The sequence below is a fragment of the Gorilla gorilla genome, chromosome 20, assembly GCF_029281585.2.
Source record: "Gorilla gorilla gorilla isolate KB3781 chromosome 20, NHGRI_mGorGor1-v2.1_pri, whole genome shotgun sequence".
In the NCBI taxonomy this organism is placed as follows: domain Eukaryota; kingdom Metazoa; phylum Chordata; class Mammalia; order Primates; family Hominidae; genus Gorilla; species Gorilla gorilla.
In genome coordinates, this window is record NC_073244.2 from 67,504,606 (window position 1) to 67,531,438 (window position 26,833).

The 26,833-nt window shown below is 52.5% G+C and overlaps 1 protein-coding gene across 2 annotated transcripts in view; it reads left to right on the forward strand.

The window, feature by feature from the left end:
• SSC5D (scavenger receptor cysteine rich family member with 5 domains) overlaps positions 1-26,061 on the forward strand; it is a 30,756-nt gene extending 4,695 nt beyond the window's left edge. The window contains exons 7-14 of one of the 2 annotated variants that reach the window (XM_055370616.2): positions 783-1,100; positions 1,793-1,966; positions 5,030-5,347; positions 6,968-7,564; positions 7,642-7,956; positions 8,186-8,353; positions 19,962-20,123; positions 24,194-26,061. In XM_055370616.2, the coding sequence (XP_055226591.1) occupies positions 783-1,100; positions 1,793-1,966; positions 5,030-5,347; positions 6,968-7,564; positions 7,642-7,956; positions 8,186-8,353; positions 19,962-20,123; positions 24,194-25,953 (3,812 nt within the window). In that variant the 3' untranslated portion in view covers positions 25,954-26,061. The remainder of the gene's footprint in view (positions 1-782; positions 1,101-1,792; positions 1,967-5,029; positions 5,348-6,967; positions 7,565-7,641; positions 7,957-8,185; positions 8,354-19,961; positions 20,124-24,193) is intronic. The other variant, XM_063701670.1, reaches the window with a different exon arrangement.
• Positions 26,062-26,833: the final 772 nt, after the last annotated feature.

The window sequence follows — 26,833 nt, forward strand, 5'->3', positions numbered from 1 at the left end:
AGTTCAAGACCAGTCTGGGCAACATAGTGAGACCCTTTCCCTACAAAATATAAAATAAAAAAAAATAGCAGGGCATGGTGGCGCATGCCTGTAGTCCCAGCTACTTGGGAGAGGCTGAGGCGGGGAGGATTCCTTGGGTCCAGGAGGTCAAGACTGCAGTGAGCCAAGATTGCACAATTGCACTCCAGCCTGGGTGACATAGTGACATCCCCTCCCCCCAAAAATAAAAAAATGAAATGTACCCTATGTATCCTAAGGCCAGCGAGAGGTTAATATCTAGACTAGTGGCTCTCAGCTGGCAAGGGAGTGAGGGCTTTCTCATCCCCCTTCCTCCCCAAAGGACATCAGGCAATGTCTGGAGACGTTTTTGCTTGTCGCAGCTAGGGGGAGGGGTTGCCACTGGCATGTGGTGGGTAGAGGACGCAGTGCAGGACAGTTGCCACGATAAAGGAGGATGCCCAATGCCAGTGGTGCTGAGACTTGGAAATCCGGCTCTCTAGGATCCGAGGGGCCAGGCATGGGAGGTGGATCCAGGGCACCAGAGCCAGAGCTCCCAGCGTCCCCAGCCCCCACCGCCCCAAGGCAAGGGATATGGGGGATGCACCAGAGTTGGACTCCGGGCCAGTGACTTCCTGTCCTGGAACCTTTTCCTCATTTGGATAGTGAAGATGGAATATTTGCTTCCCAGAGTCATCTTGGGGTTGCAGCCTGCCTGAGCATAACTTAGTCCCCGCTCATCCACCCTCGTTTCCTGGCCCTGTGCTCCCTCTCCCACCATCCAGGCCCGGCACCTCGGCTGCGCCTGGCCGATGGCCCCCACGGGTGCGCCGGCCGCCTGGAGGTCTGGCACGGGGGTCGCTGGGGGTCGGTGTGTGACGACGCCTGGGACCTGCGAGACGCCGCTGTGGCCTGCCGGGAGTTGGGCTGCGGAGGGGCGCTGGCCGCCCCCGTGGGCGCCTTCTTTGGGGAGGGGTCTGGACCCATCATCCTGGACGACCTTCGGTGTCGGGGAAACGAGACGGCCTTACGATTCTGCCCAGCTCGGCCCTGGGGCCAGCATGACTGTCACCACCGCGAGGACGCTGGGGCCGTGTGTGACGGTGAGGGGGCTGTGGTGGAGGACCGGGAGGTGGGCGTGGTGGTGCTTGGAGCGGAGGGGCAAGTTCGGGGGGGGGGTCCCTACGCACCCTTCCTGCCCTCTGTCTGGACTTTCCACTCCCCCATCTTATTCCCCTCTGAATCCTCACCCTGCGTCACTGGTTCTCAGCTGGGGGTGGCTTTGACCCCAAGGGGACATCGGACAGTGTTTGGAAACATTTTTGATGGTCACAGCTGGGGGTGGGGGTGCTCCTGGCACCCAGGGGTTAGAGGCCAGGGGTGTTGCTTAGGATCCTGCAGTGCACAGGCCGCCCCCGCAGCTGAGAACAATCCAGCCCCAAATGGAAACAGAGGCGAGGATGAGCCTCAGCCCCGTGGCAGCCCTGGTTGGCCCTGCCTCCTGGCCCCCGGCAGAAGCCAGCCTTCTCCTCTGCATAAGGTCACCCCCCGCTTCTCTGTCACCCCTAAGCTACCATGCCCTCTGCTCTCTCTGTTCCCGTGCTCCGCATTCACACCCCCTCTCCCCAGGTCAGGGATGTGGAAAGCGTGGGCTGTGTCTAGGGAGGAGGTTCGGCAGGAAGAGATCTCTGCGTGCAGCTGAGAGGACTGAGGAAGGATGACGCAGGAGGTGGGGGTGCCGGCTCCGGGATGGAGGGTGTGTGTGGGTGGCAATCACTTACCCCCTGCTCCACAGGCATGCCCCTGGGCTATGTCCCTCCCACGGCCCCCACGGACAGCAACGACTCCACGCCCAGGGAGGCTGCCTCCAGGCCCCCGTCCACCATGACGAGCCAGGCTCCAGGGACGGCAGGCGTTTCACCTCCTCCAGCCTCCCCTACTGTCCTTTGGGAGCCTGGACCGGAAGCCGGTGAGTCCCTCCATGCTCCCCAAGAAAACAGGGTCCTTCCTTCTGTTTCCTTCCCTCAGCTCTGAGACTGTCTCATGGGGGGCCTCTTGCAAAGAGAAAGGTGGAGGAGCACAGGGGCCTCGCCCAGGACACTGAGCTGGGTTCAATGCTCTGCTGTTGCGTCTGGGAGCGTGTAATAATTCTTGAACAAGGGGTCCTAACTTTCGTCATTTACCAAGCCCCCAAAATTCTGTAGCCAGTCCTGGATAAGAGAAAGGATGCTGGGCTGACAGTCTGCTCTATTCCCGAGCTGCACGGTGTGGCTGTAGGATCCATCATGGGGTACTCAGGCCAGCTTCAAGGAACAGCCCTGCTCAAACATTACCTTTACTTTCCAGAGTCTCTGGTTCTTTAGCAAATGTGATCAATGGTTCTGCCTACCTCCTTTCCTATATATATATATATATTTTTTTTTTTTTTTTTTTTGAGAGTGGATTTAATTCTGTCACTCAGGCTGGAGTGCAGTGGTGTGATCATGGCTCACTGAAGCCTGCAGGCTCAAGTGATCCTCCTACCTCAGCTTCCCAAGTAGCTGGGACTACTAATGTTTTGTATTTTTTTTTTGCAGAGATGGGGTTTGCCATGTTGCCTAGGCTGGTCTTGAACTCCTGATCCCAAACCATCTGCCTGCCTCGGCCTCCCAAAGTGCTGGGATTAGAGGCGTGAGCCACCGTGCCTGGTCTCTTTCATGAGTACTGAAAGGACTGTTGTTTTAAAATATAGGTGTTATTATTACCGAGGTATGGTGAGGCCAGGAGCTCAGGAGATGACAGCCACTAAAAAGATTGTGACTAACGGTTCTCAAGAGGATGGCGTGCCACACGGGGCCACACAGGGAAGCACCAGGGCCAGGCAGGAGGTAGAGGGAGTGAGGGGGAAGCATGGCAGGAATCTTTTATACGTTTATTTAGAGACAGGGTCTCACTTGGTTGCCCAGGCTGGAGTGCAGTGGTGTAATCACAGCTCCCTGCAGCCTCAAACTGCTGGGCTCAAGTGATCCTCCCACCTCCGCCTCCTGGGTAACACAGCTGCATGTCACCGAGCCCGGCTATTTTTTTTTTTTTTGTAGAGACAGGGCCTCACTATTGTCCAGGTTGGTCTCAAACTCCTGGCCTCAGGTGATCCTCCTGTCTTGGCCTCCCTAAGTGCTGGGATTATAGACGTGAGCCACCCGGCCAGGTGCAGGGGTCTTTCTTGTGTTTTTTGCAGGAAGGAATAGGTGAGACAGGTTGAGCAGGCTTAGAATTGGCTGGTTTGAAGAATTTCAGCGGGGGGGCCGGGGGGGAGGGTGGCGGCTCAGAGGGTTGTCCTTAGTCGTCTGGTACTTGGCCCTGGGGCAATGAGGACAGGTGCAGAGTGGCCCAGGGTGTGAGAGCCCAATGGAGAGGGTGGTTTGCACACAAAAGGCATGCTCAAGCCGTTTACCATCTCTAGGAATTAGCTAACCCTGGGAGGGGCAGTCCCTCAGGATCAGGAATGCTCCAAGATGTCAAAGCATCAGAAATACAGAAAATAAAAAGGCGTGGTTAACACAGCTGTCTCCTCAAGATGGGAAAAGGCCGAACAAAAGTAGCAACTTATTTTCACCATGATCACCATTCCTAGAGGCCTCGTTCCCCTTTTCCTGAATAATAATATCAGCTAACACTGAACGAGCATGCACTGGCTCCTCGTGACTGATGCTGTTCCCAGTTCTCTCCGTGTCTCAGTCCAGGTGATGCTTACAGCCACTGCGGTGTGGATACTGACAGGTCTCCATGTTACAGATGAGGCAGCACCGCTGAGAAATGGGAGAGCCGGGATTCAAGCAAAAACACTTGTTCCAGGGCGCACGTTCTTTAAAAAACAATTGTGATAAAACATACATGACATAAAGTTTACCATTTTTACCAGTCTTTTTTTTTTTTTTTTTTAAACAGGGTCTCGCTCTGTCACCCAGGCTGGAGTGCAGTGGCACGATCTCGACTCACTGCAGCCTCTGCCTCCTGGGTTCAAGCGATTCTCCTGCCTCAGCCTCCCGAGTAGCTGGGATTACAGGCTGAGCCACCGCACCTGGCCCATGCTTGGCTAATTTTTGTATTTTTAGTAGAGACAGAGTTTCTCCACGTTGGCCAGGCTGGTCTCGAACTCCTGACCTCAGGTGATCTGCCCGCCTGGGCCTCCCACAGTGCTGGAATTAACAGGTGGGAGCCACCGTGCCGGGCCTGCTGCTCCCTGTCTTTTAAAGGACTTCCTCTGAGAAGCCTTCTCCAGCTTCCTCAGGCAGAATTTTTCTCACCTTCTCCTCGTTGTGTGTCTGCCTTGCCTTTTGGGTACTTCCACTACTCCCTTTAGCTCGCTGAGCTGTAATGAAGTGTGTGCATGCTACTTTCCCTAAAGACCGAGAGCTTTTCAAAGCAGAGGCTGTGCCTGACTCATAAACAACAACAAAACACCTTATTATCCCTGGTGGTCTAGTGGTTAGGAAAATAAAATCTAAGAAAGAAGAAAAAAACCCTTATTAAACCAATAATAATGAGAGAAAATTAAGGGTGGTGAACAATTGCATGGAAAAAGACTTATTTTAATTGAGGTGAAATTCATGTAACATAAAGTTAACCAGTTTAAGTATACAACTTAAGTGGTATTTGTACATTCAAAATGCTGTACAACCACTACTATTTGGCTACTGTGAATGGTGCTGCTATGAACATTCACATACCGGTATCTGTGTGAATACCTGTTTTCAGTTTATTCTGGGTATATCCCTAGTAGCAGACTTTCTAGATTATATGGTAATTTGATGTGTAGCTTTTTGAGGATCCTCCAAACTCTGCCTGACTCATTATCCCTCATGCCTAATGCAGAAAATGGCACAAAAAAGGCCTCATGAAATACTTGCTGCCTGGAGGAAAGGAGGGATGAATGGAGGGAAGGCCTAGATGGATGAGTGGAAAGGAAGATGGGGGGAGGGAAAGGTGGATGAAGAGTCAGGAGGCTGGGCGGCTTCCGCGACTCTAATTCTTTGGGTCTCTTCTACCCCAGGGTCCCCCCAGCTGCGCCTGGTGGCTGGGCCCAGCAAGTGCTCAGGTCGACTGGAGGTGTGGCATGACCAGCGCTGGGGGACCGTGTGTGACGATAGCTGGGACATGCGGGATTCAGCTGTGGTCTGCCGGGAGCTGGGCTGTGGTGGACCTCGGCAGCCAGACCCTGCCGCTGGCCGCTTTGGCTGGGGTGCGGGCCCCATCTGGCTAGATGATGTGGGCTGTGTGGGGACTGAGGCTTCACTGTCCGACTGCCCTGCTGCTCCCTGGGGAAAGCACAACTGCGCTCACAATGAGGATGTTGGGGTCACCTGCACTGGTAAGGAGGCCCTAGCTATCTGTTGACTCCAGGAGGGCTTCCTGGAGGGGAACAGTAACTAACATGGGCACTAACATTGATTGAGTGCTTCCTAAGCCCCAGCCCTGTGCTGGGTGTTTTTGCACATATAACCACATTGAAATCACATAATAAGTCTAGGGTGGTGTGTGTTATGCCCATTTTACTGATAAAGAAGCTGAGGCACAGAGAGGTTGGGTAACTTGCTCAAGATCACACAGCAACAACTAACTGGCAGATCTGGGATTCCCACTCAGAGAAGCTGCTGCTTCCTCTTCCTTCCAGGAATCAAGGAAATCTCCCACTAAGAAAGGAGCTTTAGCTTTCCTAAGATGAAAGGAAGCGGGCAGGGCACTGGGAGATGGAAAGAAGCCAAAGTGAGAGCCAGAACATAAACTCAGGCAATGCCTGTTATTAAATTGCAGAGGCTGAGCCAGGTGCAGGGTCCTCATGCTGGGCTCATGAATGGAATGAACATGGTCTTGGTCTTTGAATAGCTCACAGCTCATGAAGAGAAAGAAATACTCTAACAAATCATTGCAAACCTGTGTGACTCGTTATAGTTTGAGGTTACCAAGACCACTGTCAGACTCAATAATCTGCTAGAAGAACTCATAGAATCAAAGAATCTGTTACACTCAGCGTTATCGTTTATCACAGTGAAAGGATACAGATTAAAATCAGCCAAGGGAAGAGGCGCCTGAGGCAGGGCTCAGGAGACAGCAGGTGTGAGCTTCCAACTGTCCTGTCCCAGTGGAGTTATGCAGACAGCACTTCATTATCCCAGCAACGAAGTGGGACAACACACATGAGGAACTGCCAACTAGGGAAGTTCCCCCGAGCCTTGGCGTCCAGAGTGTTCGTGGGGACTCGGCCACGTACATGTGGCTGACCATAAATCACACTGTTAGCATAGGCGATCTGGCATGGCCCAAGTGCCCCAGGGAAAAAAATCTCTTATCAGGCAATGTGTTCCAAAGGCTTCGAAGTCATCTCCCAGGAGCCGGGGAAAAGGCTAAACCTTTCTTTGGGCAAGGTTAATCCTTTACTGCACACGTGTGCTAATCAGAAAGATGGAAGATGGAGAGTGCTGTCTCAAAGGATGGAGGCATCACCTCTGCTGGAAGCTACGGCTCTTCCCTCTGTCCCCATCTTCCTGAGGGCCACGGGGGCACCACAGAAGGATTCTGAGTTCGGGAGCGGCCTGTCGGACCTGGGTACCCCACTGGTGGTCAGTAAGAATTGACAGGGAGGTAGGGAGACCTGTCAGAAGGTATAAGAAATGAGGCCCTGACTCAGAGCAGAAGCTGAGGAGATGGAGAGGAGAGGTCAGGTGTGAAAGGGTGAGGGGGTCAGTTATGTCCAGATTGTAAATGCCAAGAAGGCGGGGGCAGTGTCGGGTTTGGCTTGCCATAGGCTACCCAAGGGTCTAATATGGTGTGTGGCTCATAGGAGGTGCTCAATAAATATTTGTGACAATAAATGAATGAATGATGAATGAATGGGAACTGGGTGAGTGACTGGAGAGAAGGAGGGGCCTGGGTAGATGATCTTGTCATCATGGTGTCTCCGTCTTCTCTTCCTGCCCCACTCACCTTCCAGGGCCCCCAGGCCTGGACTCCATCTCAGACCCCTTCAGCTGGAGCTGGATTCCTGGACTGGGGAGAGATCGGGATGCCTGGCTCCCGGGAGAGCTGGCCACCAAGCCCTCTGCAAGTGTGACTGCCAGTGTTCTGGAGAAAACAACCACGAAGGCCCCAGGGAAAATGCCTAAGAGTACTAAGAAGTGGGTGACAAAAAATGCAAAGAGATCAACCACTCAACCCCCAGTGATGCCAACCACGAAACACTCCAGGGCCCAAAGCCCCCCAGACCTAACCTCACAGACCACTACAGCCCTGACCACTGAGGCCTCCCGAAGACCTACCTCTGAGTTTACCAGAAGGCCGACCACGGAGGCCCCCCAGAGATGGACCTCTCACACCACTGCCACGCTGACCCCTCAGGCCCCCCGAGAACGGACCACTAAGACCATGGCAATGCTGACCACTCAAGGTCCCCAAGAAATGACCTCTGAGTCCACTATCAAGAGTATCCCTCAGGCCTCCCTGGAGCCATCTGCTGAGATCCCAGAAGGGTCTCCAGAGTCACCCAAAGACCCGGCCCCCTCTCCCAGTGTTAGCACCACTGGGGAATCAGGTGAGTGGCCGTGAGGGGTGTGGGGAGAGAATGGGAGAGGCTGACCCTCCCTCCTGACCTAAGGGCCTTCCACGCAGGCCTGTTCCGGGTTCGTCTGGCCGATGGGCCCAACCGCTGTGCTGGCCGGCTGGAAGTGTGGCATGCTGGACGCTGGGGAACAGTGTGTGATGACAACTGGGACCTGCGGGACGCCACTGTGGCCTGCTGGGAACTGGGCTGTGGAAAGGTCCGGCCTCGAGTAGGCAAAACCCATTACGGCCCTGGGACTGGGCCCATCTGGCTGGATGACATGGGCTGTAAGGGAAGCGAGGCCTCACTGAGCGACTGCCCCTCGGGGGCTTGGGGGAAGCACAACTGTGACCACGAGGAAGACGTGGGGCTCACGTGCACTGGTACCAGGGCATGGCGGTGGTGGTGGGGTTGTCGGGGGTGGCCCGGAGAATGGAGTCAGGGTGGGGCCAGGTGACGGCACCATGGTCGACTCTAAAGAACTGGGTATGAGGGGTCGGGGTGGGGAGATCCCAGAGTTGCTCCAGAAGATTCCAAAAGGGGAGGGAAGAGCAGCAGCAAGGACCTCTGAGAAAGAGGATGGGGTCAACCATTACCCCAATTTCTCCAAAGGCTACACAGACTATGACGATTATCCCCCCTGGACCTGGGACCCCACCTCAACAGAGGACCTGGCCAAGGGGACTACCACAGCGGGGGTACCTGGACACACTCTCCCCTGGAGCACCACCCGGCGCCCGGGTAGCTCCTCCCCAGCAACAAGGCGCCTGCCGGACACAGGTGAGGGGCCTGATTGGGGTGGCCATGGGGGGCCTCCATAAACCTCCATTCACTTCCCTGCAGGGTTTCCAGAAAGACCCTTCTCAATGAGCTGGCTGAGGCCTCGGGGCACCCTGGAAAGGTTTTCCTTGGCTCCTGAGACCCTAAATGCATTACCCCCTTGGGCTCAATGGTGACACTTCTTCAGAGCCAAGGACACCCTCTAAGAGATCAGGCTAAGCTCAGCAATCCTGAGTCCATGGCCCTCCTGTAAGCCACACAATATGCAAGCCTGGGGCCCTCAGTCAAACCCACAACCAAGGGCCATTCTGTCATCACATCATCGTCCCCACCCCAGCTCCCCCAGAGCAAGCGAAACCTCACCCATTCTTGAAGCTCACGCTCTGGTCCGAGTCTGGTATGGCTCAGACAGAGGTGGGGACTCCTGGAGTGCAGCTTCTCTCCTTACCCTGGCCATCCCCTCCCTCTGGCCAGCAGAATCAGCCTCCAGGGCCACAGCTCCATCCCCCTCTGCTCTGTGGCCTCTGTCTTGCTGCTGCAGCTCCTTCCACACCTGGGACCACGCCCCGCTTTGGCCCCCACATCACTGCCACCACATTCTTCTGCCTTTTTCTTTGCCTGTCTTCCTTGTATCCCCATCTCTCAGGATCCCTGTGAATCCATCTCTGCTCCTGTTTCTCACTCGCTGTTGGTCTCTTTTTTTCATTATCCATTTCTCACTCTCATCATCTCTATCTCTGTATTGCCCAGGATGGAATGCAGTGGTGTGATCTCAGCTCACTGCAGCCTTGACTGCCCGAGCCCAAGCGATCCTCCTGCCTCAGCTTCCTGAGAAGGTGGGACTACAGATGTGCGCCACCACACCTGGCTCATTTTAAATTTTTGTAGAGACGGGCTCACTATGTTGCCCAGGCTGGTCTCAAACTCCTGAGCTCAGGCGATCCTCCTGTCTCACTCTCTCAAAGTGCTGGGCTTATGTCTGGGTTTATACGCGTGAGCCACCATGCCTGGCCTCACTCCATTTTCCATGATCAAATTCTCTATCTTTTCTTCTCTGTGCCAATCTCTTTTTGCCTTTCATTTTCAATTTCTCACACTCGTCTTTATGCCGTATTTTTTTCATGGTAATTTCTTTTGCTCTCTCTCACCATCTTTCTCATTTTTTTTCTTTCATTGTCAGTTTCATATTCCCATCATTTCTTTTTCCCTGTCTTTCTTTTTCAATTTCTCACCCTCATTACCTCTATTTCTCACTCCAGTTTTCGTGGTCAGTTTCTCTTTATTTTTTTCTTCCTTGTCCTTCTGTCTTTTTGTTTCATTATCAGTCTCACACTCTCATCTCTGTTTCTCACCTAGTTTTTCCTGGTCAATTTATCTGTCTTTCCCCCTCAGTCTTTCACTTTTCTTTCAGATCTCACCTTCACCACCTCTGTTTCTCACTCCATTTTTCATGGTAAATTTGTCTCTCTCTTTTTTGAGACAGGGTCTTGCTCTGTTGCCCAGGCTGAAGCGCAGTGGTGCAATCTCAGCTCACTGCAGCCTTGAACTCCCAGGCTCAGGTGATCCTCCCACCTCAGCCTCCTGAATAGCTGGGATTACAGATGCACACCACCATGCCTGGCTAATTTTTTTTTTTTGAGACGGAGTCTTGCTGTGTTGCCCAGGCTGGAGTGCAGTGGCATGGTCTCGGCTCACTGCAACCTCCGCCTCCCGGGTTCAAGTGATTCTCCTGCCTCAGCCTCCTGAATAGCTGGGATTACAGGCACCCGCCACCACGCCCGGCTAATTTTTGTATTTTTAGTAGAGACGGGTTTCACCATGTTGGCCAGGCTGGTCTCAAATTCCTGACCTCGTGATCCGCCTGCCTCGGCCTCCCAAAGTGCTGGGATTACAGGGGTGAGCCACCGCGCCTGGCCTGATTTTTTGTTGAGATGGGTTCTCACTATGTTGCCCAGGCTGGTCTCAAACTCTTGGGCTCAAGTCATCGGCTCGCTGCGGCCTCCCAAAGTGCTGGAATTGCAGGCGGGAGCCACTGGGCCCAAACTGTTTCTGTATCTTCTGTCCTCTTGTCTTTCACTTTCAGTTCTCAGCTTCGCCACCTGCTTCTCACTCCATTTTTCACGGTCGGTTTTGCTGTATCACCTCATACTCTCATCGTCTCCATTTCTCACTGCGTTCCCTCCCCAGGCCCAGGGCTGTGGTATCTTTTCCTTTGTCTCTTCCGGTTGTTTTCTGAGTCTCCATCTCCCGCGCCTTCCCTGCAGTCTCCCGCGTGCTCTCTTCTCTCTCCCCCTCGTTTCTCTCATGGTCAGCCCCCTTCCCTCCGTTTCTGTCTCCCGCGGGCTCCTCTGTCCGTTTCTCACCGTCCCCGCCGCCCTCGCCGCTCCCTCACGGGAGGTTTCACTCCCCACCTAACGGGCAGCGTTTCTGTCCTCCCTCTGTGCCCGTCGCAGTCGCTGTTTCTCCGTCTTCTGCCTCCATTCCACTCTCCCGCCCTGCTCGCCGTCTGGGACTGCCTGGGTTTCGGCCTCTGTCGCCCCGCGCCCCGTACCTGTGCCCTCCTGAGAGGCCCAAGCCTCCCGCTCCCGCAGGAGAGTCTCGCCGCAAGCGTCCTTTCCCGCCTTTTTTTTTTTTTTTCTGGCGCTTAGCACGCATGCGCAGGCGCGGTGGGCCCGGGAATGGAGGGACGGGATGGGGCAGGCGTTCATCTGCCTCGCACCTCGTGACGTCACAGGCGCGCTGCGCCTCCTGATTGGCCAGCCGGCGCATCGCCCGCGGTAATAATAGCTGGGCGAAGGGCAACCAGGCCCCAGGAAGCGGGCCTTGAGGTGGGGAAAGGGAGGGAGGAAGCAGGCCCTAGAGGCGCCGTGACTTGGGGGTGGGTGGGCTCCAGTTGTGAGTTAGAGCTATCATTCCGTTTCCAGAGCCGGAAGCGGGAGCTCCGAGAGGTGATGCTCCTCGTTCAAGGACTGCCAGGGTTGCAGCGCCTCCCTAGCCCATAGCGCCCCCTCGTGGTGGAGGCGGGCACGTGCCGGGCACAGCGGCTGCGGAGACAGCGGGTCTGGCCTCGGGACCCCTCCCGTAGGGTAGGGAGGCAGCCAGTGAGCAGAAATAAATGCAGAATTACAAACTGCGCCGGTGAAGTGAAAAGACAGCCATGTGTGCCACCTTATCAATAGGAAGACTTGGAGGCGTATGCGGGGTGGGGTGGGAGACAAGGCAGGCATGCATTCTTAGCTTCAGGAGCAACGTAACCTTGAAAAAGTGACTTCGTCTCTTTGAGTCCCCGTTTCTTATTTATATTGTTTTATTTATTTATTTATTGAGACGGAGTCTCGCTCTGTCACCCACGCTGGAGTGCAGTGGCGCTATCTCAGCTCACTGCAACCTCTGCCTCCCGGGTTTAAACGATTCTCCTGCTGCAGCCTCCCGAGTAGCTGGGATTACAGGCGCCAGCCACCACACCCGGCTAATTTTTGTATTTTTAGTAGAGACGGGGTTTCACCATGTTGGCCAGGCTGGTCTCAAACCCGACCTCGTGATCCACTCGCCTTGGCCTCCCAAAGTGCTGAGATTACAGGTGTGAGCCACCGCGCCCGGCCACCTGTTTCTTTCTCTGGAAAAAAAAAATGGGGCGCCAGGGTTGTTGGAAAGGTGGAACGAGAGCTCACCTAGTCTGTGCTGGGCATGCATGACCCCAACTGCAGGCCATAGAAACTGTTGCTACACCTGTGTTTCAGATGGGGTTAAAAAGTGAGGCTCAGAGAAGTTCAACTTAGGAGCCACGATTATAACCTGTTTTAAGTGATTTCACACGTTTTGCTCCTTGGATTGGGAAGCATGCATGCTAAAATAGAAGCACGAGTCTGGAGTCCGACTCTCCTACCAGGTTCCAATCGTGGTTCCAACCCGGATTAGAACTAGTTGGGTGACTGCAGGCCCCAATTCAATGAACAAAATGTGTGTGAAATCGTTTAAAACCGCAGAATATTGCTTGTTAGGGTTATTTGCTGAAAACGAACAACAGCTGCAGGATTTCAGGGAAGGAGCGATTATTTGTAGTAGAGAAATCAAGGAAACCTCACAGGGGAGATGATATTATTTCATCAGCAGGCCACAAGGAGAAATGAATTCTCAGAGAAGCAAAGGGTGGGAGAAATTTGCATTGCCAGAAATTTTCATCGGTGTTATCCATCTCTGCTAGACTTTAAGCTCTGTGAAAGATCTGTATCTATTTCAATTGCTGCCATAATACATCGCCACAAATTTAGTGGTTTAAAACAATGCAGACTTATTATTTTGCAGTTTCGTAGGTCAGAAGTCAGACTCGCTTAGTGGGCTAAGATCAAGGCGCCAGCAGGATGGTTCCCTTTGGAAGGCTCTAGGGGAGAATCCATTTCCCTGCCTTTTCCAGCTTCTAGAGGCCACCTGCATTCCTTGGCTTGTGGCTCCATCCCCCATCATCAAAGCCAGCAACATTGCATCTCTCTGACCTTTCCTCTGCCTTCGTATTTTTCTCTCTCACTGTGGCTTGAAAGGTTCTCTGATTTTATTTATTTATTTATGAGACAGAGTCTCACTCTGTCGCCCAGGCTGGAGTGCAGTGGTATGATCTCGGCTCACTGCAGCCTCTGCTGCCCAGGTTCAAGCAATTCTTATGCCTCAGCCTCCTGAGTAGCTGGGATTACACGCGTGTGCCACCACTCCCGGCTAATTTTTGTATTTTTAGTAGAGATGGGGTTTCACCATATTGGCCAGGCTGGTCTTGAACTCCTGACCTCAGGTGATCCACCCGCCTCGGTCACCCAAAGTGGTGGGATTACAGGCGTGAGCCACGGCACCCAGCCAGTTCTCTGAGTTTAAGGACTTAGATTGGGGCCACTTGGCTAATCAGGATAATTTCTCCATTTCAAGGTCTGGACCCTTAATTACATCCACAAGTCCCCTTTTGCCACGTAAAGTAACATATTCACAGTTTCTGTGGATTGGGGCACACGCATCTTTGGGCGAGGGGCATATTAGCTTGTCTATCATGGATCTATCTGGAATCCCTAGTGTCTAGGGCAGTGCTTGAAACTCAGTAGTTAATTTTTATGTTATTTGTTAAACAAATGAATGAACAAATGAAAGATGACATTGTAAGTCTAGAGAGACACCGGAGATGAGATTGGAGGCCTGTGGAATTTGGATTTTTTTTTTTTTTTTTTTTTTTGAGACGGAGTCTCGCTCTGTCGCCCAGGCTGGAGTGCAGTGGCGTGATCTTGGCTCACTGCCAGCTCTGCCTCCCGGGTTCACACCATTCTCCTGCCTCAGCTTCCCGAGTAGCTGGGACTACAGGCGCCCACCACCATGCCTGGCTAATTTTTTGTATTTTTAGTAGAGACGGGATTTCACTGTGTTAGCCAGGATGGTCTTGATTTCCTGACCTCGTGATCTGCCCGCCTCGGCCTCCCAAAGTGCTGGGATTACAGGCGTGAGCCACTGCGCCCGGCCGGAGTTTGGATTTTTATGAAGCAGCATTTCTTCAGGCTTCCTGGATGATGGAGTTTGGAGATACAAACGTCAGTTCATGTGTCAAATGCCTACTGTGTGACAGAGCATGTACTAACTACTGGGAGGTAGTGTTAGGGAGCAAAGCAGGGGAAGGGGCAGGGGAGACTGAGGGTTGCAGTTTAAAATAGGATGGCCAGGTGTGGTGGCTCATGTCTGTAATCCCAGCACTTAGGGAGGCTGAGGCAGAGGGATCGCTTGAACCCAGGAGTTCAAGACCAGCCTGGCCAACATGGCGAAACCCTGTCTCTACTAAAAATACAAAAAAATTAGCCTGGTGTGGTGGTGCATGCCTATAATCCCAGCTCCTCGGGAGGCTGAGGCAGGAGAATCGCTTGAACCTGGGAGGCGGAGGCCACAGCGAGCCAAGATTGTGCCACTGTACTCCAGCCTGGGTGACAGAGACTGTCTCGAAAAAAATAAATAAATAAAAATAAAATAAAATAAAAAATTCACCAAGCAGGGGCGTGCTCCTGTAGTCCCAGCTACCCGGGCGGGAGGTTGAGGCAGAAGAATCACTTGGGCCCTGGAGGTTGAAGCTGTAGTAAGCCATGGTCAAGCCACTGCACTGCAGCCTGGGTGAGTGAGACCCCGTCTCAAAAAAAAAAAAAAAAAAAAAAAAAGATGGTTAAGAGACATCTTACGGGCCGGGCGCGGTGCCTCACTCTAGTCCCAGCACTTTGGCAGGCTGAGGCAGGTGGATCACCTGAGGTCAGGAGTTCCAGACCAGCCTGGCCAACATGGTGAAATCCCGTCTCTACTAAAAATGCAAACAATTAGCCGGGTGTGGTGGCACATGCCTATAATCCCAGCTACTTGGGAGGCTGAGGCAGGAGAATCCTTTAAACCCAGGAGGCGGAGGTTGCAGTGAGCCGAGATCACGCCACTGCACTCCAGCCTGGGTGACAGAGTGAGACTCCGTCTCAAAAAAAAAAACCAAACAAACAAAAAAAAGAGACATCTTACTAAGAAGGTGCCATTTAAGTGAGAAGGCCCTGAGGCCCTGTGGTGGGTGCATGCTCTGCTGGTTCAAGAAATAGCAACAAGGTGGATGGGACTAGAGCGGAGTGTTGGGTGGAAACGGTGGCAGCGGGGGAGATGGGGAATGGACTGTAGGGGCCAGCGTGGATGCAGGGAGCCCGGGAGGTCCAGGGGAGAGTGACAATGGCTCTGATCAGGGTGGCGGTGGAGACCAAGGGAGATGTGGATGTATTCAAGCCATATTCTGGGGGTTGAGCTGATGGAGCTGAGTGATGGGTTGGGGATGGTGAGGAGAGGGAGGCAGGGAACGGGTACCTTTTACCAGGTCGGGGAGCTCTGTGAGTGGGGGCACAGCAGCCAGAGTGGGGATATCAGGAGATATTAGCTGTGCATCCTGGAGGTCCAGGGAGCGCCTGGGCTGAGAGGATATAACTTAGTGAGATGGAATTTGAATCTGTGGGAGTGGATGTGACTACACAGATAGACAGCTGTGTCTAATGTAGTTCCCGCCACTGCCAGCTGGGAAGCCGGGGAGACCTGTGCTTGGGGTATCGCCGGAGGTTTATCACCCTATGAGGTCGTGCAGGGAGAAGAGGATCCACGACTAAATATGAGATTAATTTTAGAGGTTGGATGGTGATGAGGATAATGGTAGCTGCTATTTTATCACGTGCTCTCCATGGGCCAGGCGCTGTTCAAAGTGCATCCTGTGGTTACACTCCCTTCCTCCCCATGCAGCCTTGTGAGCTGAGTCCTATCCTTAGCTTGATTTTACAGATAAGGAAACTGAGGTAGGGAGAGGTCAGGATTGCAAAAGGCTGAACTTGGATTCAGACTCCAGATTCCACACCCTTACTGGCTCTAGCCTTGGAGAGTGGGAAGGACAGAATTAGGTCTGCAGAATCCAGGGCGCATACAGCAGGGATGGCCTTATCCACAGGGGATGGGGGAGGCCTCCTGAGGGCATGGCCTGTGGACTAACTCCTATACAGCAGGGATGGCCTCATCCACAGGGGATGGGGGAGGCCTCCTGAGGGCATGGCCTGTGGACTAACTCCTAAAGGATGAATAAAGGCTTGCCAGGGAAGGAAGGGGTGAGACTTGGGAGATATGTACCCAGAGGGAAAGAGAACCATTTAGAACCAGGTAGATCTGCTGGGGTCTGGAGCTGGATGCTGTCCCTTAGCTGTGTTACCCCAAGAAAGTTTCTTGCCCTCTCTGGGCATCAGTTTGGCCATCTGTGTGAATCAGCAGCCTCCCCAGCCACCCTCTCCCCATAAGACCAGCAAAAATGACACCATCTGACAGCATGAAGGCTGTAGGATAAAGGTGTGAGTGAGGATCCCCATGCACTTAGCGGGGCAGGTTTGCAGTATCTAAGGAGATACACCTGCTTCCATACAGCAATTCCACAACGAGGTGTCGAGAAATTCTCGCTCATGAGCCTAAGGACATGGGCACAAAGAGTTCACTGAAGCCATATTTGTGACAGCAAAACACTGGGAGTAACCTAAATGCCCATCAACAGGAGCATAGATTAATACCCAGCTGTATATCCATGCAATCGAGTAGTATGTAGAGGTTCACAGAATGAGCCAGAGTTATGTGTATCTTTTTATTCTTTTTTTTTTTTCCAAGACGGAGTCTCACGCCTGTAATCCCAGCACTTTGAGAGGCTGAGGCAGGCAGATCACCTGAAGCCAGGAGTCCGAGACCAGCCTGGCCAACATGGCTAAACACTGTCTCTACTTAAAATACAAAAAAGTTAGCTGGGCATGGTGGCAGGCGCCTGTAATCCCAGCTACTAGGGAGGCCGAGGCAGGAGAATGGCTTGAAACTGGGAGGCGGAGGCTGCAGTGAGCCGAGATCTTGCCATTGCACTGGGCAACAAGAGCGAAACTCTGTCTCAAAAAAAAAAAAAGAGAGAAAAAGAAAAAAAAGAAAGAAATACGCGTATGAGAATGAGAAACCAGATTTCCGACAGTGCATTCTGAGAGTACACAGGAAGCTGCCATTTTAAAAGGGAGATGGCTTCAATTTGTGTTCTTTTTTTTGTTTTGTTTTTTTGTGACAGGGTCTTGCTCTGTCACCTAGGCTGGGGTGCAGTGGCATGATCACAGCTCACTGCACCCTCCGCCTCCAGAGCTCAAGTGATTCTCATGCCTCAGCCCCCCAGTTAACTGGGACTACTGGTGTGCCCCACCACACCTGGCTAATTTTTGTAATTTTTAGTAGAGACGGGGTTTCAACATGTTGGCCAGACTGGTTCTGAACTCCTGAGCTCAAGTGATCCACCTGCCTTGGCCTCCCAAAGTGCTGGGATTACAGGCGTGAGCCGCCGTGCCCAGCTTGATTTGTGTTCTTCATGGAGTCTTCCTAAAACCCAGCATCTTGAAAATACATCTTTTTGTTTCTTTTAGATGAAATTTTGCTCTTGTTGCCCAGGCTGGAGTGCAGTGACGTGATCTTGGCTCACTGCAACTTCTGCCTCCCAGGTTCAAGTGATTTTCCTGCCTTAGCTTCCTGAGTAGCTGGGATTACAGGCACGTTCCACCACGCCTGGCTAATTTTTGTATTTTTAGTAGAGACAGGGTTTCACCATGTTGGTCAGGCTAGTCTCAAACTCCTGACCTCGTGATCCGCCCACCTCAGCCTCCTAAAATGCTGGGATTACAGGCGTGAGCCACCATGCCCAGCTGAAAATACATCTTTAGTGATTCACTGCTAATGGGTTTTTTTCCCTGGACTATTTCTTCTTTTTTCTTTTTTAATTAATAGTACCACTAATGGTGGTGTTTTTGTTTTTGTTTCTTGGTTTGCTTTTATGTTTGTTTGCTTGTTTGTTTTTGAGAAGGAGTCTCACTCTATGGTCCAGGCTGGAGTACAGTGGTGTGAGCTCAGCTCAGTGCAACCTCTGCTTCATGGGTTCAGGCGATTCTCCCACCTCAGCCTCTTGAGCAGCTGGGATTACAGGTTCCCGCCACCGTGTCCAGCTAATTTTTGTATTTTTCGTAGAGACAGGGTTTCACCATGTTGGCCAGGCTGGTCTTGAATTCCTGACCTCAGGTGATCTGCCTGCCTTGGCCTCTCAAAGTGCTGGGATTACAGGCGTAAGCCACCACACCTGGCCATTACCACTAATGGTTTTTCAGGTTTCCTAATGGGTATGGATATCTGGTAGGATTTTATAGCTACCCTTTTAAGGTGTCTAATAGAAATGGAAAGGTATTTGATTAAGAATGGTTAATAATACGAAGGCATGACGGAGGTGTCTGCTGTGCCTGGCATCAGGGTGAAATTTGACCCTTGTTCTATCAGCGTGCAGTGTCTTAGCAGGTAACGGAGCAAGGGATTTCTGTAATTGGGACCGCTAGCCACAGAGCTCAAGGCGACATCGGTCAACTTGCCCAAGGTCTTGGACACTGCCCTTCTGCCTGGTTTTGCGTTTGGAATGAGAAAACATCCTAACGGGCTCAGTTGGGTAGGAAATGAAGAGGAAGGGAATTCGGGGTGGGGGTGGCAGCGTGGGCAGAGGCTGGGAGGTGTGAAAAGCCTACGCGTTGTGGTTGTTCCCAGTGTTTTGCTGTCACAAATATGGCTGCCGTGAACTCCTTGTACCCATGAATCCCTGGGCTCATGGGTAAGGATTTCTCAGCACCTCCTTGTGGAATTGCTTGTGGAAGCAGGCATGTCTCCCTAAACACTGCAAACCTGCCCTCCTAACTCAAGGTCAGGGTCCAGCGTGAGCAGAGCATCGTGTGGGACGAGACGATGCTGGAGAAGCTGGCAGGGGCTGGTTATGAAGGAAGATGGTGTCTGTGGGCCGTGGGGACTCATGGAAGGGTTTAGGGTGGAAAGGGGCAGGTGTCTGCCAGTTTTTAAGAGGCCTCCAGGATCAGTGTGGGGGGCCAGGGTCTCAGGGGAAGTTGGTTTGATGATTCGGATAAGAACAACCAGGGCAATGAGTATGGAGTGTTTTGTTCGGGTGATGAACATGTTCTCAATTTTGATTGTGGCGATGGTCACGCAACCTTGTGAGTGTGTAAACCCCCTCAGTTGCAATTTCAAGTTGATGAATTGCATGATACGTGACCTGTATCTCAAGGAAGCTGTTGTTGAGGCCGGGCACGGTGGCTCACACCTGTAGCTCACTTTGGGAGGCTGAGGCAGGAGAATCACTTGACCCTGGGAGGCAGAGCTTGCAGTGAGCCGATATTGCGCCACTGTACTCCATCCTGGGCGGCAGACTGAGACTTACTCTCAAAAAAAAAAAGAAAAGAAAAGAAAAGAAAGCTGTTGTTCGTATAAAGCTAGGACTGAATTATCATTCTGTTCTCCCTAAATAAAATAGCATACATATATGTATATATATTATACATTTATGTTATATAAAATTGCTATTATATAGAGATTAAGTGCATTTGGTCAAAAAAAAAAAAAAGGAAAAATAGTATTATAGAGATGTTCCAGGCAGTGAATTAATAAAGATGTTATGGTTTTTCCCCCGCTAGGGCAGGAGCCTTGAGGAATTAAAATAACAAATTCCTTTTTTTTTTTTTTTTTTTTGAGGCGATGTCTCGCTCTGTCACCCAGGCTGGAGTGCAGTGGCACAGTCTTGGCTCACTGCAACCTCTGTCTCCTGGGTTCAAGTGATTCTCCTGTCTCAGCCTCCCGAGTAGCTGGGATTACAGGCGTGTGCCACCATGCCCAGCTAATTTTTTGTATATTTAGTGCAGATGGGGTTTCTCCATGTTGGCCAGGCTGGTCTTGAGCTCCTGACCTCAAGTGATCTGCCTGCCTCAGCCTCCCAAAGTGCTGGGATTACAAGCTTGAGCCACGGCGCCAGGCCCAAATGCCCTTCATTTTATGTGCTAGTTTAGTGACGGTTTCCATCGTTGGTAGCCAAAAACATCCCAGCTGAATGGAGAAGGTCTCCACGAGCTCAGGGAGGGCTGCAGTGGTGGTGCAGTTGAGACGGGATGATGCCTGAACTGGGGCTGGCCCAGGAGGAGAGAGACGGGGAGTCAAACTCAAAGGGAAGTTGGAAGACTCAATCCTCTTCCCCATATCTCTCTAGGAAGCAAAGATGGTTACAAGCTTCCCTGGACGTGGGACACACCATCAGGAAGGGGCCTGGCTGAGGGGACCCCTACCGTAGGCAAACTAGGACCAACTCTTGGGGCTGGCACCACCAGGAGCCCAGGCAGTCCTCCAACTCCGAGAGTCCATGGAGACACAGGTGAGACACGTGGCTGGGGTGAGGAGACTGGGACGGTATTTGTCCTGGGGTAAAGAGACGGATTCCAGACTCCCCACTGGAACCCTTACGCCAGAAAGACTCAGCAGAAATATACCCTAAAACAAAGGGTTATTGGCTGAGCATGGTGGCTCATGCCTGTAATCACAGAACTTTGGGAGGCCGAGTTGGGAGGATTGCTTAAGCTCGGGAGTTTGAGAGCAGTCTGAGCAACATGGTGAGCCCCCCAAGATATGAACATTAGCTGGGTGTGGTGGTACGCACCTGTGGTCCCAGCTGCTTGGGAGGCTGAGGCAGGAGGATCCCTTGAGCCTGGGTGCTTGAGGCTGTGGTTGTGCCACTGTATTCCAGCCTGGGTGCCAGAGCGAGACCTTGTCTCAAATAAAGACAAAAACAGAACCAAGAGGTTATTATCTAGACCACTGGTCATCAACTAGGGTCGATTTTGCCCCCAAGGGGAATTTGGCAATATCTGAAGATATTTTGGATTGTCATGGCAGGAAGTGAGAGGCTACCCATTGGCACCTGATCAGTAGAGGCCGGGGTGGTGATAAACATCCACAATGCACACGACATCCCCCATAACAAAGAACCACCCAGCCCTAAATTACAATAGTACCGAGGTTGAGAAACCCCAGCCTAGATGGCATAAGTCACTGTGACAAATAGGAAAATGATAGGAAACCCTAGATGAGAAAGAGGAAAACAGGTGATTCCCAGAAAAGGAAGCCCAAATGGCTGAGTGTATTTAGAAATGCCCATGCTCATCAGGAACCAGAAAATATAAATTAAAACAATGGCAAGTACAGAGGAGAATGGAAAAGGTGGGTATTATCAAGTGTGAGTGAGGATGTGGGAAGACAGGCAACCCCACTGGACAGAGCTGTTTGATAAAGACAATCCAGCAGTATTTAGTAAAGTTAAGCATGATTAGGCCGGGTGCAATGGCTGACACCTGTAATCCCAGCACTTTGGGAGGCTGAGGCGGGCAGATCACGAGGTCAGGAGATCAAGACCATCCTGGCTAACACGGTGAAACCCTGTCTTTACTAACAATACAAAAAATTAGCCAGGCGTGGTGGCAGGCACCTATGGTCCCAGCTACTCGGGAGGCTGAGGCAGGAGAATGGCGTGAACCCGGGAGGTGGAGCTTGCAGTGAGCCGAGATTGCGCCACTGCACTCCAGCCTGGGCAACAGAGTGAGACTCTGTCTCAAAATAATAATAATAATAATAATAATAATAATAATAATAATAATAATAATAGTCAGGTGTGGTGGCAGGCGCCTGTAATCCCAGCTACTCGGGAGGCTGAGGCAGGAGAACTGCTTGAACCTGGGAGGCGGAGGTTGCAGTGAGCTGACATCGCACCACTGCACTCCAGCCTGGGCAACAGAGAAAGACTCTGTTAAAAAAAAAAAAAAAAGAGAGAGAGAGAAGAAGGGAGGAAGGAGGAAGGGAGGAAGGGAGAAAGGAGGGAAGGAAATCTGCATGAGCTCCATGACGTAGATCTATAATTTTGCCCATTTCTCAGATGAGTGAAATTGAGGCACAGACATCACTGACTCTGACATCAATAATTATTAGAGTGCTTATTCTATGCTAGACATTACGCTAAGTGCTTTGCACAACCATGGTCTCCCTGAGTCCTTTTGACAGCTCTGCAAGGGAGATACGTTGATCATCCACAGTCTATAGCTGAGGAAGAAACTGAGATTCAAGCAGTGAAGTAACTTGGCTGTGGTCACCCCGCTAGGAAGCCATGCAGCTGGGGTATAAACTCGGGCAGCCTGCCTTGAGCACAAGCCCTTTACTTAACTGCTTCTCCAATCCTGCAAACAAAGGACAAGGCGGGGAAGGGATGCGCCTGAAAGACCCTGCCCTGCAGGAACAAGTGGAAATCTGTAGATCTGTGTGGTTCAATACGGTAGCTACGAGCACCGGGCATGGTGGCTCACGCCTGTAATCCCAGCACTTTGGGAGGCTGAGGCAGGCAGATCACCTGAGCTCGGGGGTTCAAGACCAGCCTGAACAACATAGTGAAACCCCATCTCTACTAAAAATACAAAAAAATTAGCTGGGCATGGTGGCACATGCCTGTCATCCCAGCTACTCAGGAAGCTGAGACAGGAGAATCACTTGAACCCAGGAGGCAGAGATTGCAGCAAGCCAAGGTCGCGCCACTGCACTCCAGCCTGGGCAACAAGAGTGAAACTCCGTCTCAAAAAAAAAAAAAAAAAAAAGTTAAATGAATTAACACTTTGAAAATGAAACATTTGCCGGGCGCAGTTGCCACGCCTGTAATCTCAGCACTTTGGGAGGCCGAAGCGGGCGGATCACGAGGTCAGGAGATCGAGACCGTCCTGGCTAACACAGTGAAACCCCGGTCTCTACTAAAAATACAAAAAATTAGCAGGACGTGGTGGCGAGCGCCTGTAGTCCCAGCTTCTCGGGAGGCTAAGGCAGGAGAATGGCGTGAACCTGGGAGACAAAGCTGGCAGTGAGCCGAGATTGTGCCACTGCACTCTAGCCTGGCAATAGAGTGAGACTCCGTCTCAAAAAAAAAAAAAAAAAAAAAAAAAAAAGAAAACGAAACATTCAGTTTCTCATTCACACTGGCCGCATTTCAAGGGCTTGGTAGCCACATGTGGCCAGTGGCTACTGTATTGGCACTGTAGATCACAGCGCATTCCCATCACTGCAGATGTGGGATTTCATTGCCTAGACTCTATGTGCAAACAACTTGGGTTCAAGTCTTAGCCCTGCAACTTGCAAACTATGTCTGTGTGACCTTGGGCGAGTCACCTGCCCTCTTGCCCTAATTTCCTCCTTCTGTAAAATGGGGATAAAATTGGCACTCACTTGGAAGACAGCCCCAGAAGAGGGTCAGGCTCCTCCTGCTACTCAGGCCCAAAATTTAAGGGGGTGCCCAAAACGCCAAAATCAAGATACATAATATCATAATACAGTATTTTTAAAAATGAAAATTAATGCCAAAAAAACCCCAAAAACCCATGATGAACTCGGTATCAAAAATGTAACTGAAGGCCAGGTGCGGTGGCTCATGCCTGTAATCCCAGCACTTTGGGAGGCCCAGGTGGGCGGATCACGAGGTCAGGAGATCGAGACCATCCTGGCCAACATGGTGAAACCCCGTCTCTACTAAAAATACAAAAAATTAGCCGGGTGTGGTGGCGGGCGCCTGTAGTCCCAGCTACTCGGGAGGCTGAGGCAGGAGAATGGTGTGAACCCGGGAGGCGGAGCTTGCAGTGAGCCGAGATCCCACCACTGCACTCCAGCCTGGGCGACAGAGCGAAACTCCATCTCAAAAAAAAAAAAAAGTCACTGAAGACAGGATCCTATCCGCCTCGCTGGGCTCCCCCTAATCCTGGCCCTGTTGGATCCCATCTTTGGTTAAAATATTAACTTTGGTTAACTGTGGATCTTTTCGATTAATTTTGATTGTTTAAAAATATTGCATAAAAACGCTTGAGCCCAGGAGTTCGAGGCTACAGTGAGCTATGATCTTGCCACTGCACTCCAGCCTGGGCGACACAGCCAGACTTTATCTTAAAAAATAAAAAAATCCATAAAAGTATTTATTTTGATTACTAACATTACCGTTCGGAGCCCTCTTTGGTCTCCCTGCCTCCCCCGGCTCCCCACATCTCCCAGTCCCCCGCTGTCTCAGAATCCTCCCGTATGCTGCACGCTTCTGAGCACTCCCGCCCCCTCCCGCACCCCAGCACCCCACGCATCCCTCCCTCACCTCACCCTCCTGCACCCGCTCCCGCAACCCGCGTGCCCCTCGGCATCCCCGAGTCCGGAGCATCCCCGCATCCTCCCGCAGCGGAGGACGCCAGGTGGCGCCTGGAGCCATCGGAGGACGTAGGGAGGAGGGGCCCTAGGGCCGGGTGAAGTCTGCCGGTGACCCATGACGTCTCGATGCTCTGTGCCTTTCCATTGGTCGGCTCCTCGAGGGGCGGGGCGGGACGCGTGGTGGGCGGAGCCGGCTGACCTCAGAGCGTCCGTCTGTCTTTCCTCCTCCTCCAGGTTCCCCGAGGAAACCGTGGCCCGAGCGCCGGCCACCGCGGCCCGCTGCGACCAGGACAGCGCCCCCAACCCCGTCCCCAGGTCCCTCCGCCTCTCCGGGACCCCCAGGCCCAGCGCTGACCTCTGACTCCAGTCCAGAGCTCACTCCCCACTCAGCCTTGACGTCCGAGGCGACCTCTGACCCTCCGAACACTTCACCACCCACCCCAGACCCGGCCTCCCGGACGAACCCCGACCTCATCTTGACAAGCCCTGACTTTGCTTTGTCCACCCCTGACTCCAGTGTGGTTCCCGCGTTGACCCCGGAGCCCTCACCCACGCCCTTACCCACCTTGCCCAAAGAGCTGACCTCTGACCCTTCTACACCATCGGAGGTGACCAGCCTTTCCCCTACCTCAGAGCAGGTCCCAGAATCTGACACAACCCCAGATTTGGACACAACTCCATACTCCAGTACAGTCTCAGAATATTCTAGATCCCCAGACCCCTCCCCAAGCCCTCACCCCACTACTACCCCTGATCCCACCATGGCCCCTGACCCCATCACAACCCCTAACCCTACTGTGACCCCTCACTTCCCTACCACCCCTCACCCCACCACGACCCCTCAACCCACCACCATCACCCACTCCACCATGATTCCTGACCCAACCACAACCCCTCAACCCTTCACCACCATGCAGCCCACCACGACCCCTCACCCCACCATGACCCCTCACCCCACCATGACCCCTCACCCCACCACAACCCCTCACCCCACCACGACTCCTGACCCCACCACGACCCCTTACCCCACCACCATCACTCACTCCACCATGATTCCTGACCCCAGCACAACCCCTCAACCCTTCACCACCATGCAGCCCACCACGATCCCTCATCCCATCACGACCCCTCACCCCACCACAACCCCTCACCCCACGACAACCCCTCACCCCACCATGACTCCTGACCCCACCACGACCCCTTACCCCACCACTACTCCTGATCCCACCACGACCCCTCACCCCACCACAACTCCTGACCCTTCCTCAACCCCTGTCATCACTACTGTGTCCCTTTCAACCTCCTTGGGGACAGAACTCTCCTCTCCCACTGTAGCACCAACAGTCAAGCCCAGTCTGCACCCCCAGTTGACCTTCACAGCACCTGCCCCTCACACCTCTACATCCCAGATACCCACCTTAGAGCCCTCTCCAGCCTTGGAGTCCAGCCCCTCCAGGTCCTCCACAGCCACAATCATGGACCCACTGTCCACTGAGGACTTCAAGCCACCCAGAAGCCAGAGCCCCAACCTAACCCCTCCACCCACCCATACCCCACACTCAGCCTCTGACCTCACTGTGTCCCCTGACCCCCTCCTTTCCCCCACAGCCCACCCCTTGGATCATCCTCCCCTTGACCCCCTCACCCTAGGGCCAACTCCTGGTCAGAGCCCAGGCCCCCATGGTCCATGTGTGGCCCCAACACGACCTGTAAGGGTCATGGCTTGTGAGCCACCTGCCCTGGTGGAGCTGGTGGCTGCTGTGAGGGATGTGGGTGGTCAGCTGCAGAGACTGACCCAGGTCGTGGAACAGGAGCGGCAGGAGCGCCAAGCCCTGCTGCTGGGGCTGACGCAGCTGGTAGAAGCTGCCCGGGGTCTGGGGCAGCTGGGTGAGGCCATGAAGAGACTGGCAGAGATGGCCTGGACCACCAGCATGCCTGCACCAACCACCACTACCCCAGAGGAAGAAGAAAGACCCCTGAGGGGAGACGTGTGACCCTCTCCAGGATTTGAGGGGCTTAAGACACCCCCAACCAAAAAAAACACAAACAAACAAACAAAAAAAACCCCAAAGTATCTAATTAAAAACAAGGTGTGAATGGTATTTTTGGCGAATCCTAGAAAGACAGAATCACAAGACTGATTTTGATATGTGAATAGCCCAGGTGCCATGCAAGGCGGTGTTGACGATGGAGATGATTATGAGGGTGGTGATGATGGTGATGATCATGACGGTGATGGCGATGGAGATCATGATAGGGTGATGATCACTGTGGTGAGGGTCATGGTGATAATGGTAAGATGGTGGTGGTGATGAAGATGGTGAAATAATGCTGATGATCATGAGGGAATGGTCATGGTGATGAGGCGGTGAACATAATGATGATGATTATCATGATGATGATGATGGTCCTGGTCATGAGGGAATGGTCATGGTGATGAGGCAATGACCATCATGATGATAGTGGTGGTGGTGATGGTGGTAATTATGATGATGATGATGAAGATGGTGAAATGAAGGTGATGGTGATAGTGATGATCGTGAGAGAATTGTCATGGTGATGAGGCAGTGACCATCATGATGATGGTGGTGCTGGTCATGAGGGAGTGGTCATGGTGATGAGGGAATGATGGTAATGATGATGATGGTGGTGGTGCCAGTGGTGATCATGGTGATGATGGTCACACTGATGGTGATGGTGATGGTGGTAGTGGAGGTGATAATGATGGTGTGAAAGGTGATCATGGTGGTGATGACTGTGAAGGAACAGTCATGGTGATGAGGCAATGATGGTAATGATGATGGTGATGGTGATGATGTTGGTGATTATGGTGGTAAAGATGATCTTGGTGGTGACGATCATGGTGATGGTCGT